The sequence below is a fragment of the Cnephaeus nilssonii genome, assembly GCF_951640355.1.
Source record: "Cnephaeus nilssonii genome assembly, chromosome: 17".
Lineage (NCBI taxonomy): Eukaryota > Metazoa > Chordata > Mammalia > Chiroptera > Vespertilionidae > Cnephaeus > Cnephaeus nilssonii.
Genome location: NC_137088.1, coordinates 8,411,098 through 8,427,681, shown reverse-complemented (window position 1 = coordinate 8,427,681; position 16,584 = coordinate 8,411,098). Strand labels below are relative to the sequence as shown.

At 46.4% G+C, this 16,584-nt stretch overlaps 1 protein-coding gene across 7 annotated transcripts in view; it reads right to left on the bottom strand.

Moving 5' to 3' along the window:
* Window positions 1-988: 988 nt before the first annotated feature.
* The window catches only part of NKTR (natural killer cell triggering receptor), a 50,318-nt gene continuing 34,722 nt past the window's right edge, over window positions 989-16,584 (bottom strand). For 3 of the 7 annotated variants that reach the window (XM_079795610.1, XM_079795616.1, XM_079795617.1), the window contains 6 exons: window positions 12,301-15,186; window positions 9,599-9,694; window positions 8,790-8,846; window positions 8,446-8,475; window positions 8,170-8,274; window positions 989-6,453 (listed from right to left, as the gene is read on the bottom strand). In XM_079795610.1, coding sequence (XP_079651736.1) covers window positions 6,366-6,453; window positions 8,170-8,274; window positions 8,446-8,475; window positions 8,790-8,846; window positions 9,599-9,694; window positions 12,301-15,186 — 3,262 coding nt within the window. In that variant the 3' untranslated portion in view covers window positions 989-6,365. The remainder of the gene's footprint in view (window positions 6,454-8,169; window positions 8,275-8,445; window positions 8,476-8,789; window positions 8,847-9,598; window positions 9,695-12,300; window positions 15,187-16,584) is intronic. The other 4 variants (XM_079795612.1, XM_079795613.1, XM_079795614.1 and 1 more) reach the window with 4 other exon arrangements.

The window sequence follows — 16,584 nt, the reverse complement described above, 5'->3', positions numbered from 1 at the left end:
TGCCAGCCCCCCATTTGGTCACCCTCCCAGTGCCCCCTCCTGACAGCACCCCTCACTCCCCCTGCCCCTCCCCACCCAAATGCACCTGTGCTTACGCACCATCCCATGCCCAGCTGCGGCAGTATTCCCTGAGTATGCCCTCTTACTCATGGGTGGGCAGGGACTCCAGGGCCTGTTCAGAGTGGCTTGGTTCTGGATGCCAGGGGAACATGGAGCAGAGGCCAAGATCCCAGGCAGACACCATCCTGTAGTCTGAGGGTCTGCCCTTCAAGATTGTAGGGGCCTCCCCCTAAGACCCAAGTGGGTGGGTCCTTATGAGTAGGGCATCTCCAAGCCAGGGAGAAAACACCTCAGGGGCAAAGATGGGGGTGACCAAAAAGTGCCAAGAGAAAGGGGAGGAATGCACCCAGCCGGATGGAGGGCTGGGAGAGACCCTGATGGGAAAAGAGATGGGGAAGGAGGAAGGGGCATGGATGGGGACACGCCTCCGGAGGCAGCCACTGCAGACATTTTGCACTTCTGTCGCCCTGGTAGGAGCGTAACAACTGGCTGAGCTCCCAGAGGTCTTGGGCGAAGGCCAGGCCACAGCAGCTTACATGCCACACCGGCCCGCCACCACGGGTCCTGCCTCTGCCTCTTCATCCCGACCCACTTCTCGTCTGACTCCATGGACCCTGGCACCATCCTGGGAGGTGGCGAGGAATCGCGCAGCCTTTGGTTAGAGGAGGACAGTGAGGCACCAGCATCAGGAGCCAGGGAAAGGAGGCTGGGCAAGGGGGCCTCCCCCATGGCTGGGAGGAGCCTGGCAGAGAGGACTTCAGGGACACTCCTGGGCCCTCTTCCCAGTCCTGGCTTGGCAGGCCAGCGTGACCAAGGTAGGGCTGCTGGCCCCTTTGGGATTGGCCTGTGTTGCAGCCCTCAAGCCAAAGGCGGGGCTAGAGGAGGGGGAGGAGCCAATCGGGGGTGGGGTGGGGGGGGAGGGTGTCAGTCTCCAGGAAAACCCTAGCAGTTCCCCTTGCTTCTTTGGCCTCCAGCCCACCTGGGGGAGCCCCAGGCAGAGCCCGAGCTCTGTGAGGGGCTGTGGGCACTTGGGTCACAAGAGAACTGGAAGGAAGAGGCTGTTTGAGGAGCTCAGCCTGGGCTCCAGTGGAGCTGCTCAGAGCCGAGGCCAGCATGTAGAGTGCTCATCAGCTGGAGCAGAGGGAGAGGAGGCGCACTCCAGGCAGAGGGAGCATCTGCAAGGGCCAGGAGACAGGAGGCAGTTTGATGCCATGGAGTCCAAATCCTTGTCTGGAAGGAGCGCCCGGCCGGATGGAGACAGGCAGCATTGCCCCCTGTGCCTTGGCAGGGGCCATGCCCTGGGAGCTTCACTCCAGGCTTGGTCAAGGCAGGCTTTCTGGAGAGGGTCGGAGGGACTGGGTTAGTGGGGAGGGGATCCTGGGCCAGGATGGCATGCCCCAGTGGGAAGCCAGGAGCTTGTGGGGACAAGGGCAGAGCTTGAGGAGCCTCAGACGCCTAGGGTTGGGGGCTGGCGAGGTCAGCAGCTCTGTGCCCCTGCTTCTTAAGATCAGCTCACGGGTTTTTTCACAACTTCCCTTAGCATGCAGCCCCAAGCTTCTCTCTCCTGTTAGGGAGGAGGAACAAACGCAAACAAGCAGCTCCCAGACTTAGAGATGCCAGACTCCCCCCTATCTAACTGAGCCTGGAAAGACCAGGACGGGGGGGGGGGGGGTGTGTGTGTGCAGGCTCAGCCTCCCTGGGACCCTGGAGCTGTGGAGCTGCTGTAGCGGAGATGGGGGAGGAGGGAGAGCAGAGTGGCTATGTGGGCTGGCACTTCAGTCCCCGGTCCTCCAGGGCCTCCTGCAACTAAAATCTACCACCAGGCCAGATTCCCTAAGCAAAGGTCTCACTGGCCTCAATGCCACTGGCTGAATTTGCTTTTATTTAGAAGATATAAAGGACCACCATGAGCAACAACCATTCTGTGGCACAGTCCCTTAAGGGTTTTGGCCCAGAGCCAGACTGCCTGGGTTCAAGTTCTGCCTCTTCCTAAAGTTGAGTAACTAGATCAATTGCTTGGCTTTTGTAATTCAGCTCCTCCCTCGGAAGAACTGGGATATTAAGGCCTCCTCCCTCCTAGAACTGGTGAGGATTGAATGCTTAGAACCAAGCACACAGCCACGTCTTTCAGGGAAGCTGGCCCATGGGCTTGCCTCCAGGAGGTTAGGAGGTCCACGGTTCACGTGGAGGGCCGGGCCCAATCCTTCCTGAGAGGCCTGGGGTCCCTTGACCCATCAGGGTGGGAGAGGATCCTGGATGCAGCTAGGGAGGCCTGGAATGCCAAGGCCGTGACGTCTGTGCTGCTAGAGGGAATGCAACCTGCTGGTTTGAATTAGGTCCCCACCCTCCAGCAGATGTATCCTATTAATGCCAAACTCAGTGGAGGCAGAACATAAGCCACCCCCCCTCCAATCCCACACCCAGAGATCTATGCATCCCCACCCCGCAGGGCCCTGGGTCAGCTGGGATTTCCCTGCCACCCCACCACCCCACTGGAAGCTTTTGGATTTGATTGACAGGGAGGAGGAGACAGGGACAAGGGAGCGTTGCCTCTTTCTACTGAAACCTCTGAAAACAGACCATCCCAGCCTCCTGCCCCTTTGTGCAGCTCTGCTTGCCTCCTCTGTCCTGAGGCAAGCAGGTCCCCTTTCTCAGGGCACCCGGCTCCTGCGCTGCCGCCTCTACCGCGTCAAAGACCTCCCTGCCGAGCAGGAGTCCTCCAGGCACCCTCCCCAGCTCCTTCCACCACAAGTTCCTCAGGGCACTTCAGGCTCTGCCTTCACGATGGGCAGCAGCAGAGATGCCCTCTCCCAGGCCCCTCACCTGGTCGCAGAGACTAACGTGCAGGCTCCTCGCTCCACACCGACTGGAGCCTCCCTTCCCTTCCACAGTGACGTCTGGCCATTGTTCATGGTCGCCTGAGAGGGGCATTTCCTTGGATTATCTTCCCTCCTGTTCAAAGCCCAGCTGATTCAGAACAGTCAGGACCAAAGCCCTGGGCATTTCCCCCAAGACTGCCCAGCTGATGAAGATGGTCACTGTCAGAAGGGGGATGAAGATCCCAGGCTCAGTAGCAAATGAGACCCCAAAGGAGCCTCACTTGGGGATTTCCCACAGCAGACTTGCACGTTGCCTTTACAATTTAAAGCAACACATCCAGGCTGGACAACTGTCAGCAACTGCCTGACTTGGGGGCCCTACTTTTACTGCATTTTGAAAATGGAATCTCTACAAGTCTTACTGTGAGGTTATGTTGTATTCACTAAGCAAATACAAATTCTGGAGCGCTGAGGAGGCAAAAGTTAATTGTACTTGCCCTGCGAATCCCCCTGTGGCTGCTATAAATACCCCGTGTTTCCTCCAGGAGTGAGTGCCATGTGCCTGCTGGTGAACCACAGGAGGAGGGAGGCGTGGAGACTGGATAGGTGGGTTAGCAGCACCGTGCAGACGGAACGGGACACATTCCTTCCTCTGCAAAGACATCTGCGTGCAGGTCACAGCTGGGTGGCAGCAGCGCAGCCTGGAGGAGCTCTGGAGTCAGCAGGACGGGGCCTTTCCTGTTCCACTTCAGAAAGACCAGTGGAAGAGTGGGGAGTGAAGAAAGATGAAACAGACTCCGCCTTAGACTAAGTAACATTTTAATTTCTACAAGGTCCCCCTTTCAAGTCTTGGGGAATTTAAATGAAGTGTATACAAATTACACATTGCCGATATGTACAAAAGTACTTTCTAGTTTTTAAACGATACCAGCCATATCATGTTTCATTTGCAGTAAACAGGACATTACAAAAACAGTCCAACAATGCATTTTCTATTAAGCACAATACACAACATAATTCAATTTTATTAAAAAAATAACTTAAAATACAGAATAATCCCCTTAGGAAGAAAAACTGTCTCTGTAGTTCATTCAGTAAACACACAAGTTGCAGGCTGCAGCCAAGGGCTGTTCTTCTCAAAGGAGAAAACAAATGAGGCTTCCAGGGCCCACCTTTTCAGGATAAAACTCCCCCCGCAGCCCCAGTGGGTGAAGTTACTGCCTGTGGGAGGCAGAATTCTATGGTGCCTCCCCCCCCGCCCCCGTATCCATGCCCCAATCCAGGACCCTGTGAATAGGGGACCGCTCCTGTGACAATATGTTCTATGACCTTAAAAAAGGGAGACTAGCTCAGTGGGCTGGATCTAGTCACATGAACCTTAAAACAGGAGGAAGGCGGAGAGATCTGAAGCAGGAGGGCTCGATGGCCATCAATGGTTTGAACATGGAGAGGAGGACACGAGAAGGAATTCGACCAGCCTTAAGGAGCTGAGAGAGGCCCCGACAGAAACGGGATACTGCTAACCCCCTGAATGAGCACGGAAGCAGCTTCCCTAGAGCCCCCGTAGGGGAAGGCTGCCCCGCTGGCCCTTGGTTTCAGCCTGTGACACCCTGAGCAGAGAATCCAGCCATACCGCGCCAGATTGTGAGCTACAGAACCGGGAGCTAAGAAACAGGTATTGTTTTAAGCTGCTAAATTTGGGGTAATTATTTACAAAGTAATAGAAAACCAACACACTGCCCAAGGGTAACTTTCCTTAACATAATTAGATTTGGCAGTTTTTGTTTGGGTTCTGAATGCAGTTATTTTCCCCACTGAGTATTATTAAAGCAATATTCTCCATTGTAGGCAACTTTTGAAAACCCCTCATGTGAATCACACAATGTTTTGTATTCACTAGCAAGAACATTTGTTTGACTTAGGTCCTGTTTTCTAATGTACTCTTACCTATCAACTTGGCAAACAACTGACCTCGTAACCCTGTTAATGAACCTTTTATGGGTAATGGTTTGAATACATCCAAGATCATCCTTCCACCCTTCAAGGGTTGTCCAATCCCTCCAACTGAGGGCTCTTCCCCACATCCCAAGTACACCAGGCAAGGCCCGGGGTAGGATGGCACAGAGTTCTACATCAGACTCCCATATGCATTTCTTCTGCATAACTGGACTAAACTGGCACTAAGGTGATTAAGTACACTTGTGGAAAAAACTCCAACTAGATTAAAAAAAAAAATCACACCGGTTTTTACAGGTCAAGTCATTTTTGGAGGAACCACCCCAAACTGTGAACGTGTATTTTATGCAGTCCCATACATCTCTCCCCGTCTGTTGTCCTGGTTTTCCTCATGTCACCAAGGCTTCACTGAGTCAGTGTGGCCACAGCGGAAACAGGAAAACCACTTAGAACCATCCAACTACTGCTCTGTCTCTTACTTGACAGACTTAGAAGCCCCACACAAGGTGCGGGATGGAGGCAGGTAGATGTTGGTGTTACTTTTGAAGTCCATTCTTCAATCACCCCTTCCAGAGGCACGCATGTCAGCCAAGGAGACTGAGTGGCCACACAACCCCTCTTGCCAATCCTGCCTGGCCCAGGAGACCCCCAGCACACATCGTGGCCTGAGAGAACCCCTCCAAATATTCAGTGAATACAGCTGAGAAGGAACCATGTCTGGTGCCAGTGAGTAAAAACAATTTTTAACATATAGTACAGAAGAAAAATGCTTAAAGAGGCACCAAAAGGTACCAAGCACCAAAGGGTGAAGTCGAGTAGAACGGTTTTACAGTCCAAACTTCTGATAGTACTTATTAGAAAGCACATGAACCATTAGGTGCTTTGGCCAGTGCAGGTACTATAGTTAAGGCTGATTCATTCTCAGCCACGCCTGCCAACATGAAGTAATACAGACAGCGGGCTGTGTAATGACCCCTTTCCTGATCCTCTGAGACAACACAGAAGGAATGAATCAAGAGCCACTACCTCATGCTCCTGGCTACCATCAGTATCGATCTAGGTGGTTTGATTTTAAGAGCACGTATGTGTTAGACTCTGTAATTGGTATATAAACACTTGGCCACCTTTAATAGTTCTCCACAGGTCTGTGCTTGGCAGCAAATACTGAACCTGAAAAATGGGCAAAAAACCCCTGCATTCTAAGGAACACATGAGATGGAGAGAAAATGTCTATCTAAAATAATACTGCAACTTATACTAAAATTTCATGGTTTCTTGATTCAAGAAAATGAAATTCACTTCCATAGTTGGCTACTGTAAAATGTGGCATAAAAATATTTTTAGGAGACATATCTGTATTTTAAATTTTGAACACAAGTAAATGAACAAGTAACAATTAAGAAGTGCCTATTTTTGAAGTTCAGCTCTAATATTGAAATAGAACAACAGACTGCCATTAAGTTTCTTAAACTTTTAAGTTACCAGTTATTTACAAATAAGATATAATTCGTATAAAAAAAGGGGACATTTTCAACTGTATCTGCTGCTTTCACTGGGACTCCGGTGATGAGAGTAACTTCGGTCACTTTCACTGTCAGAGCCGTAAGATCTACAGCTCCTGTATAACAAAACAAACACACAAACACCTTTTAGCCGTCAACCCTCTGAATTCCTCTTGTAGATTGTTTTGTTTTGTTAATCCTCACCTGAGGATATTTTCCATTGATTTTTAGAGAGAGTGGAGGGGGAGAGACAGAAACATCAACATGAGAGAGACAAATCGATTGGTTGCCTCCTGCATGTACCCCGACTAGAGCCAGGGATAGAGTCTGCAACTGAGGTATGTGCCCTTGACTGAAGTTGAACCCTTGACCCTTCAGTCCGTGGGCCAATGCTCTAACTTCTGAGCAAAACTGGCTACTAGGGATGTAGCTTCTTATTCACAAGAGTGGCCTGAAAGCAGCACTGATGTGGCATACCACAGTGGGTGGGCCAGTGGGGTGCTGACTGTGGTGACACTGGATTTTTCAATGTTTTCAATGAGATAGTAGTAATATCAAGGTTAAATAAAATAAAGAAACATTACATCTTGTAAAATTCCTTGAAATCCACTCATGCAAATGAGCAGAGTAATTTTCCATGCTACCCAAATAATCATCAATATTTCATCAGACTGAGGAAGTGAGGGGTATGGAAATCAAAATGGTGCCCAGTGAGGGGTGTGAGTGTGGGGCATGGACAGGAGCATTACGATCGTGAGTCCAGAGGACATGGTCACCATCCAGTTAGTTTGAAAGATATTCACTGCGAGCCAGTCACTTTGCTAGATACGAGGAACACACACACACAAAAGTAGACCAAGTACTGTTCCCTGGGGCTCAAGGATAGGACAGAAGAGTGGCAAGACAAATCAGGTGCCCGGGGGTGGGGGTGGCATATCTCAGGGTCAGCAGTCAGGGAGGACTTCTCAGGGGCAGTGGGCTGCAGTGGAGACCTGCAGGCTAAGTGGGGATTGGCCATTTCAAGAGGTAGGAGGGGAGATCGTGGCGTGGGTGTCTCTAGGCAGAAGCCAAGGTTCCAGCACATTAAAGGGGGGAGACAGAAAAGCCTGGGCTGGAGGTGTGGGTGGAGAGGCCTTAGGTGCAATGCTAGAACCTGGACCTGTGCCGGAGGGCAGTGCGGATGGGGCCCTTGAAGAGTTTCAAACAAGGAAGTGTCCAGATTACACATAGCATGATATTCTACAAGGATCACTGATTGTCCCTGCAGTGGGTGCGGGAAGGGCATGACCGAAAGTCCCCAGGAAAGGGACATTACAAAAAGTCACCGTAACAACCTGCAGTACTAGCTAGGTAAAATGTTACATAAAACATAATATTTGTAAATATAATATATAAAAAACACATTTTTCCCCAAATAAATGACAAGATACAAACCTCAATTCTGCTGTTAAAGCAAATAATTATGACATTTTATTATACACATTTATTTTTAAAAATTGACAAACTGGCTTTGCTGTTTCTAGCAACAAGCCCTATTTTAAAAAGCGGGCCATGCTTTGGGTGGACTTCTCTCTTTACTCCTTCTAAAGCACCACCCTCTGCATTGTGAATATTTAAAAATCCATTTTAGAGTCAACATTAACAATAACCAACAAACATTCCCTGGCAACTCTTAATACAAAGGCCACATTTAGTAGCTGCCTGTGGGTTGCTGAAATTCATGAAGTGGAAAAGGATTTCTGTCCTAAGAAGATTATGCTTTCTCTCCTAAGTCTATCGCCTCACACACCAAGTGCCCACAGGAACGTGCCGTGTCCTGGGGAGGGACCCACCTGGACCGCCTGTTGTAGCTTCTGCCTCGGTGGTAACTGTCGCTCCTCTGGCTGCGGCTGCGACTGCGACTCCGGCTGTAGTAGCTATCGTAAGTGTAGGACCTGCTTTAACAGCAACAACAAGCACTAAGGTTTCCTATTCAAACACTCATATTCCCACTCATTTTTAGGAGCTTCAGGATGTTTTCTTAGAACATGGGCACTATTTGACGGTGTGAGGCACATGTGCATAACAAGTACTGAAAACATTTAACAACTTCCCCAAATCAGACTTACCATATTAAACAGAAAAATGTTAATTCTTTTCTGTATTGAAAAATATCACAAAATTAACATTGAGTTAGTTGGATTGAATCTGGTGGGTATTAGGCAATTATATTCAATAAACACCTGCCATTACAATTTGACATCAATTGTCCCTTTTGACACTAGAGTACAATAGGCCAACAGAAAAAAACTGTCAAAAAGACCTCATTTAGAAAGGGTATGATTTCATGAGACAAATATGTGTGTTGAAGTTTCTCAATAAAATACAACACATTTTAAAGGGAATTAAGGGTTTTATAAAACAAGGCCTCTCAATTCTGCCCCGCAGGTGGCTGCCCAGTCCCTGTGCATACCTGGACCGACTGTGGGGATCGTATGAGCTGCTCCTGGACCTGCTCCTGCTGGACGTCCTAGTAGTAATCACAGGAGGGACTGTCATCTCAGGGATCAGGACAGGCTACACCAAAAATCTAGACACTTATTTGCCCATCAAGAAGAAAACAAAATGACATCCAGCAGCTATACTGATTCTGTCTTTATCTCAAAAGCATGTTGGATGTTTTAAAAAGCATGTTGGATTTCATAAGAAAGATTAAGTTTCTGCTCTTCTGCACCTAAAGAAAGTCACTGTGTGACCTGGGGTGGTCAACACACAATACAGCACACAGATGATGTACTGTAGAACTGTATACTTGAAACTTGTATAATTTTATTAACCACTGTCACCCCAATAAATTCACTAATAACAAAAAGAAAGTCAGTGGGGAGGCTCTAACTGGGTGGGGAGGAAGGTCTGCCCAGGGAGGACACTTATACGTAAAATGAAGTTGCAGCCGTGGAAAATTCCCGAGAGGCCTACTTTTTCCTTTTGGTTCCCTTTAAAACTCCTCCTCTGCCAATCTCTCCCCCATGTCAAGAGGTGACTGCGATGTGGTTAAGGAAGATGTACTGTGAGTCGGGAGAGGAGGAGGTAGTGGTCACAGGGCCTCATTAAAATATTTCTACTGCTTCTCTTTCCTCATTCTGTGAAGATCCCATCCTGAGAACAGCCAGTAAGAAGCTGACTGCTCTCTGAAAGGAAGAACTAGATGAGGAATAAGCTGGACTGGCCGTCAGCAATGACAGGATGGAGACCACACAGGAGGGCGGGTTCCCAGCTCACCTATGACTTTTGTAACTGCGGGAGGAACTGCTCCGGCTTCTTGTGCGGCCTCTGCTGTACCACCCTCTGCTCCGACTTCTAGAGTAGCTTCTTGATCTACAACGAAGAGTGGAAAACTAATCATAGCAACTCCCCATGCTGTTAAACTTCATTACTTAGAGGGCAGGAAGGGGAAGACACAGTAAGAAGAAAGGTCGTTGGAAAGATCTCTCAGGCACTCCTCACAGTGGGTATGGCAGTAACAGCTAATAAGGGTTTAAAGTGCACAGAATGAAATAAAGAAAAACCAGGAAAGGCTGGTACAGGTATGTCTACAGGAGCCTTATTATTAATACCAGAAGAGGAAACAATCCAATCTCCATTAATGGTAGAATGGGTTAAAAAAAATCAATGCAGATTTATAATGAAATTCTAAAGCAGGAAAATGAATAATTAACTACAGCCTTGTGTATCAACTGAGCTATCTCTCTGGAACATAATGTTGAGTGAAAAGGCAAATGTAGAACATTTATATATCTATAATAATAAAAGCGTAATATGCTAATTAGACCAGACAGCTGAATGACCTTCCAGACAAAGCTGGGGCTGCCGCGGCTGCAAGGGCTGAGCCCCTTGCACGAATTTTGTGCATCGGGCCTCTAATATATATATATATGTGTGTGTGTGTGTGTGTATACTAGTCATTTACCCAGTATACACACACACACAAAATGTTTATATATATATATATATATATATATATATATATATATATATATATATATAGACTTTGTTTGAAAACATGCAAAAGCAACACTGTATAAGGATAGAAACATTTATGGTAAAACCATAAAGAAAAGCAACAAAACTATAAGGAAAGTTTAGAATAATGTTTAACTCTAGGAGAAAAGAGAAAGTAGGGTAGCATGGGTAGGGCTACATCAGGGATGTCAAAGCTCTATATTTTAAGTTAGATGACATTTTTTATTACTTCTTATACCTTAATCACTTATTTTATTTGCATATCTATTTAATGTTTAATAAAACAAACAAAAACTCAAGCAATGCAATCCTACCCCTCTGCATTCACCTAAACCCCCCTGCCCTTCTCCCAGTTCATACGTGTCACTCAGGATCAGGACAATATAGTGTAGGCTACTTATGTAATGTAATACCTCACAGGTTTTATGCAGTTTTGAGCACATTATGTCCTAATAAGATTCTAGTCATTTACCCAGCAAACACTATAAAATAGACTCTGTGAGGGACTGGAATATGAGTAGGGAGCAGTCTCTGGATTAGCAGACATTTAGTCCATCAAAAATGTCCACTTGGCTGACACCAAATGGTCCCTGATGTTTGGTCCTGTCAAAAACGTCCATGTTTAAAACACATCCCCGGGTTCAAAGAGCTCATGTTTATTTCTATGCATATTTTTAATCCTCACTCAAGGATATGTTTACTGGTTTTAGAGAGAGGAAGGAAGAGGGGGGGGAGAGGGAGGGAGGGAGTGAGAGAAACATAAATGTGAGAAACACCACCTTTTGGTGTACAGGACAGTGCTCCAACCAACTGAGCCACACCAGCCAGGGCTATTTATATTTTTTATTTAATACATAAAAAATACTATCATGTTTTAGTGGTCCAATAACTGTGGTGTGACTGTACTGCCAATAACCTACCCCCCGCCCCTGCCTTGATCGCCTAGCTGGCAATGGCACACAGGATTAGGCAGATCAGAAGATATGGACCAAATGTGTCCATGGATGCTTTAGATAGGACCAAGATGTTCTGCAAGGCATTCCCTGACTTTAATGAGTTCACAGCCTAGTAGGGGCGTCAGGCCTAGGTGGGTAACCAAAACAGGGAGGCAGAGTTCAGCTATCTCAGCTTAGAGCAAATTCCTTAGCTTTTCTATGCCTCACTGTCTTCATTTATAAAATAAAATATCACCCACCCCAAAGGCAGTGGTAGGAAGGTACTAAATGGGAGTGGCCAGCATCACCAACAGCTCAGAGCTATCAGAGTATAAATGGGAAGGCAGACCTAAGCCATTAATCAGACATCCCCCGAGAGCTCCCAGGCTGCCAGAGGGATGTCTGACTGCCAGCTTAGGCCTGATCCCCTGGGGAGCAGGCCTAGGCCAGCAGGTGGACATCTCCCGAGGGGTTCCGGAATGCGAGAGGGCGCAGGCTGGGCTGAGGAACCTGCCCTCCCCTGAATGCACGAATTTTCGTGCACCAGGCCTCTAGGACAAAATAATACTGAATGTCAATTGTACTTAAAAATATATATGTACAATTAGATGCTCATCTTGAGCAGGCAACTTTGTCTCTCTGGTCCTCATCGCCCATGTGTGTGAAGTGGAGGGTTAGATTGATAATCTCTTAATCCTTTCTATACTGTAAATTCAGGATTCATCATTGACAGGTGAGAGAGCAGCTTCACACCTTTAAAGATGAACAACTTGCCACCTAGCATAGCAACTGATTTCTATTGCCAGGGAGCTTAATAGCAAGTGAGAGCCTTTTACAATGAGCCCAATTTCTTCCCTGAAATCTACTCCGTGTCCTCAATCTGCTGAGTCACACAGCACAAGACTTCTCCTTATTCACCTTCCAGATATTTGGAAATAGTGATCTTGTCCCTAATTCTGATGTTCTTCCAAGCTAAACAATAACACTCTCTTTTGGAGAAAAAAAAGGAAAGAGAACATTGCTCACCGATAAGAGGATGTGGAACTTCGAGATCGACTTCGTGAGTGACTGTAGGAGACGGACCTGGTTCTATGTCTAGATTTGGTTTCAGATTTGCTCCGAGATCGACTTGGACTCCTGGACTGGCTGTCACCATCCCGACTAGGTGTCTGCTCATCACTTGAACTCTCCTGATTTCTTGGCCTCCGGTTTAAGCGTGCTGTCTTTCTCACTTCGTCAAAGAGGGATCCAGGCCGAACTTTATTTTTGCTTTTAATTTCTATTCTCAAGCCTTGTGGTTTCATTTCAGGCACAGCCGTCAATGCCTTAACTTCCGCAGCACCGGATGTAGCCGTCGGTGCTGCCAGGTTTCCCACCCCTTGCAGGGGCTTCCATTTATTATCCAGGAGGCTGACCTGACCCCTTTCGGCCGCCTCCCTCCTCACTGTGCTTTCCACAGCACTGGCTGAGCCCGAAGAGCTGCTGTCGGGTTTCCCCACCTCCTGCACCGTGGGGCTTTCAGACACGCTGCTTTCCTGTTTCCCCACCTCTGCCGCAGGATGCTCTGCCTGCTTTCCCTGCTTTCCAACAATGCCTGTATCCGGGGTGTCAAGCCTTGAATTTCCTAGAGGGGATGCTCCCTCCACCTTTGCTGGGGAACTCCTATCAGGAGTACAAATCTCCATGTTGTCATCTGCTTGAAACATGTCTTCCACTCCGCATGGGACACTTTCTTCAATGTGCTGAATGTTTGGGGGAGAACTAGCAACATTTTCCTCAGTAGCTAAAGGTGTGGGAGAAATGCTGAGTTTACTCTCATCGTTAGCAGGCTGCTCGGTATCTGATGAAATCGTGGTTGCATTCTGTTTATCTGGAAGGCTGCCGTCTTCACAGGGCTTCTCAGTTTGGGGAATATTTTCTTTTGTAGTTTCACTGTTTTCAGAAGCTTGTTTTTTCTCCTGTGACTCCTGAGTCACTTGCTTTTCATTACTCTCCTCCTCCTCCTCTTCACCAAATTCTAGTGGAGGCTGCCAGTGAAATGTTTGTTTTCGTTTTGGGGCCTTATGCTTTTTGTCTTTTTTCCCTTTCATTTTCTCTTTCACTTTTTTGGTGTGTTCCCTTTTCAGAGCTTCCTTTGATCCGTGTTTGTGCTTCCTTGGCTTTGCTCTAGGGTTTTCTGAGTTGCAATAGGACCCCTCAGAATCAGAGGTTGATGACCGCTGTTTGCTTGACTTCCAAGCACCATCACCATCAGGCAGTGAAGAACTTGAAGACTTTGTTGTGGGTTTGGCTTTGATGTGAATTTCACCAAACTCTGATTCAGAATCCGATGTGGCCTCACCTTCCTCCTTATCAGAAGATGGCAGGGAATTCTTTTTACTGTTCTTAGTTACATCTCGTTCGGAATTCGATTCAGAGTCCCATTTACTCCCAGCATAATTCTTCCTTTTGGGCTTATTGGCATTTCTAAAGTGATCAGAAAGATTCTCTTTCGAAGTTCTTTTTTTTGAACGCGGGCATTCCCGTTCAGGCTTGGATTTCTCTTCATCTCTGTTTTTCTCTCGTTTGTTATTCATTTCCATTTGGACTTGCTTCTCTTTCTCCTGGGCTGACTGTGTCACCTGAACACCTGAGTGTTCACTGTCTGAAGAATAATCTAAGGATGACCTGCTTTCGCTGTACTTTCTCCGGCACGAAGACTTGTCTCTGCCTTTGGTATATTTACTGCAAGGTGCCTTTTCAGAGCTGCTGCTCTGCCTTTTATTTGAAGCACTGTTTTTCCCACTGGATCTAAATTTTCTCTTTGCTCGTCTTCCGGCATCACTGCTAACAGAAGAGTATGAAGATGATCTACTACACTGTGAGCGATCGCTGTATTTATTTCGTGAATGAGATCTAGATGAGGGAGACCTAGACCTCGAACGTGAACTAGCTACACTTCTCGACCTTGTGTATGATCTGGAATAAGACCTACTCCTAGAGGATCTGCTCCTTGACCTTGGGGAACTTTCTGAACTTCTATCACTGTATTTTGAATAAGCGCTCTGATCACTTTCTGAATTTTTTTCTCTTTTATTGTAAGATGATGAACTACCAGTCTCCTTAATATTTGTTAAACTATAAGTGCTCTGGATGGGTAGCAAATGGGTTGTTTTTGCTTTCATTTCCTGAATTCGCTCATAAGAGGGCTTCCAGGGCTTCTGTCCGGGCTTCCACCTGGACGGAGGGGGACTGTCGCTCAGTGGGATGACAGGAATGTGTTCTGCCACCACTGGCTGCTGTACTAGTATGGTTTCATTTTGTGGCACTGTTGCTCTCAAAGGTTCTGTTGTCACTGGTTTATTTTCACTTAGCTGAGAGGCTGTTCTTTTTGGGGATTTTGATGCTGTCCGTTGGTGCCCTGATTTGGAACTAGATCTGGACTTTGATCTACTTCGAGAATGTGAGGAGGATTTCGATGGAGTCCTTGATCTTGAGCTTCCTCTAGAGTAAGACTGGGAGTGAGATTTGGATCTGTATGAGTCTCTGCTGGAATGGGTGGAGGAGCTCTGGTCACCCTTATCAGATTTAGACCAGTCCCTCTTGGATGAGTGATGAGAGGATAGCGAGGAAGAACGAGATCTCCTTTCTCTATCACAAGAGAACTTCATTCGTCGGGTAGAAGATTTCGAGGATTCTATGTCAGATGGTACAATAATCCTTCTCTTCTTAGTCTGTTTGTGTCTTCTGCAATGTTTTTGCTTTTTAGCTTTCTTTTTATGTTTAACCTTTTTGTCTTTTCTGCGTTTTTTATGGTGACCATCAGAGTGTCTTGCTGTACTAAGATCTGAATAATATCCATTGTAAGACCATGATCTCGATCTTTGGGACAAGCTTCTTTCATCCCATCGGCTTGAACAGGGGTCACTTAACCTATAGAAAATAGCATAATATGCATACATTACTTCAAGCATGTTTTCTATATTAAAAATTTTTTTTAAAATGTATTGATTTTAGGAAGAGGGAGACGAAAGGGGGAGGGAGATAGAGAAATATTCATTTGTTGTTCCACTTATTTATGCATCCATTGGTTGCTTCTTGTATGTGCCCTGACAAGAAATCAAACCTGCAACCTTAGTATATCGGGATGATGCTCTAACCAACTGAGTTACCTATCCAGGGCTTCTATGTGTTAAAATTAAAAGACATTTGTTGTCCATACAAATGCACTGACAAAAGCCTAGTTAATGACAAAGTACTGGTTCCATCAACACTTTAAGCGCCTGCAGGAAGGGTAAATCAGAGTGACTGGCCTGATCCTGACCTTACAACTGCAGACACAGGGGCAACTGCTAACAGAGCCATTTACAGAAGGATTTTTCCATAGCTAAGCAAAGAACTTCAAATTTGATAGGAAAATGTAAAATGGTTTTGAAAACCAAACCAACTAATCACAAGAGCACTGCTGACTACCATGTTCCTGACTGTGAGTAGCTGATAACCCTCTGCCTCCAGGAACAATGTCAAACGCAGTTCCCAAACAATCCTGTGGAGTCCCTGCATACAGGATAGCTACCTGAACTAGAAGAGAAACCTCTTGTGCTTAAAAAGCTGGCAAGACTATCATTTTAGCTCAGCCTCACAGAGGTAATCAAGATCTTCCTCCAAGGTTTAAACTACTTACTACAGAAACTGAGGAAAAGTACGTGAAAACAGATGCAGGCTTTAAATCTCACTAGTAATGCCAGGCTCAAAATCGAGAGTTCACAGTACCGCTGTGTCTAAATCACTTCCACACAGCAGATGCACACTTTTTTCCTCCTCTTCCAATTTCAAACACGCTACAGGATGCCCACACCGAAAAAGAGAATTTTATCATGAACAATTAGAGAGGGTCCCATTGGTATTTTTCATTTTTTAAAGTATATTTTCACTAGCTATTCTGAGGCCAGCCCCATTTCTAAAATAAGCATTCCACTGTGGGGTGTCGCTTTGAAGAAGAACAGTCCCTGGGGTTGGAAGTTAATGCACACACTGGGTACAGATTTTCCTATCTACCAATTCACTCGTCAGTGACTAAGAGACCTGGCTATGAAAGTACCTGCTATATAATTTTAAGTCCTGATTATTTCTAAAATTGAACAAGAAATCTTTGAGAGACTCAATAGTCTTGTGGGGAAAAATTTTGAATTAAAAGCACCCTAAGGCCATCAGCCCTCCTGGTTAATAGCACTATTTTTGCCAAGTATTCCCAAATGTATTCTCTGGTCACTGTCTAATTTTAAATTTAAATCTTTAAGGAAAAATCTAAAAGTAAGTCTCTATCTATTT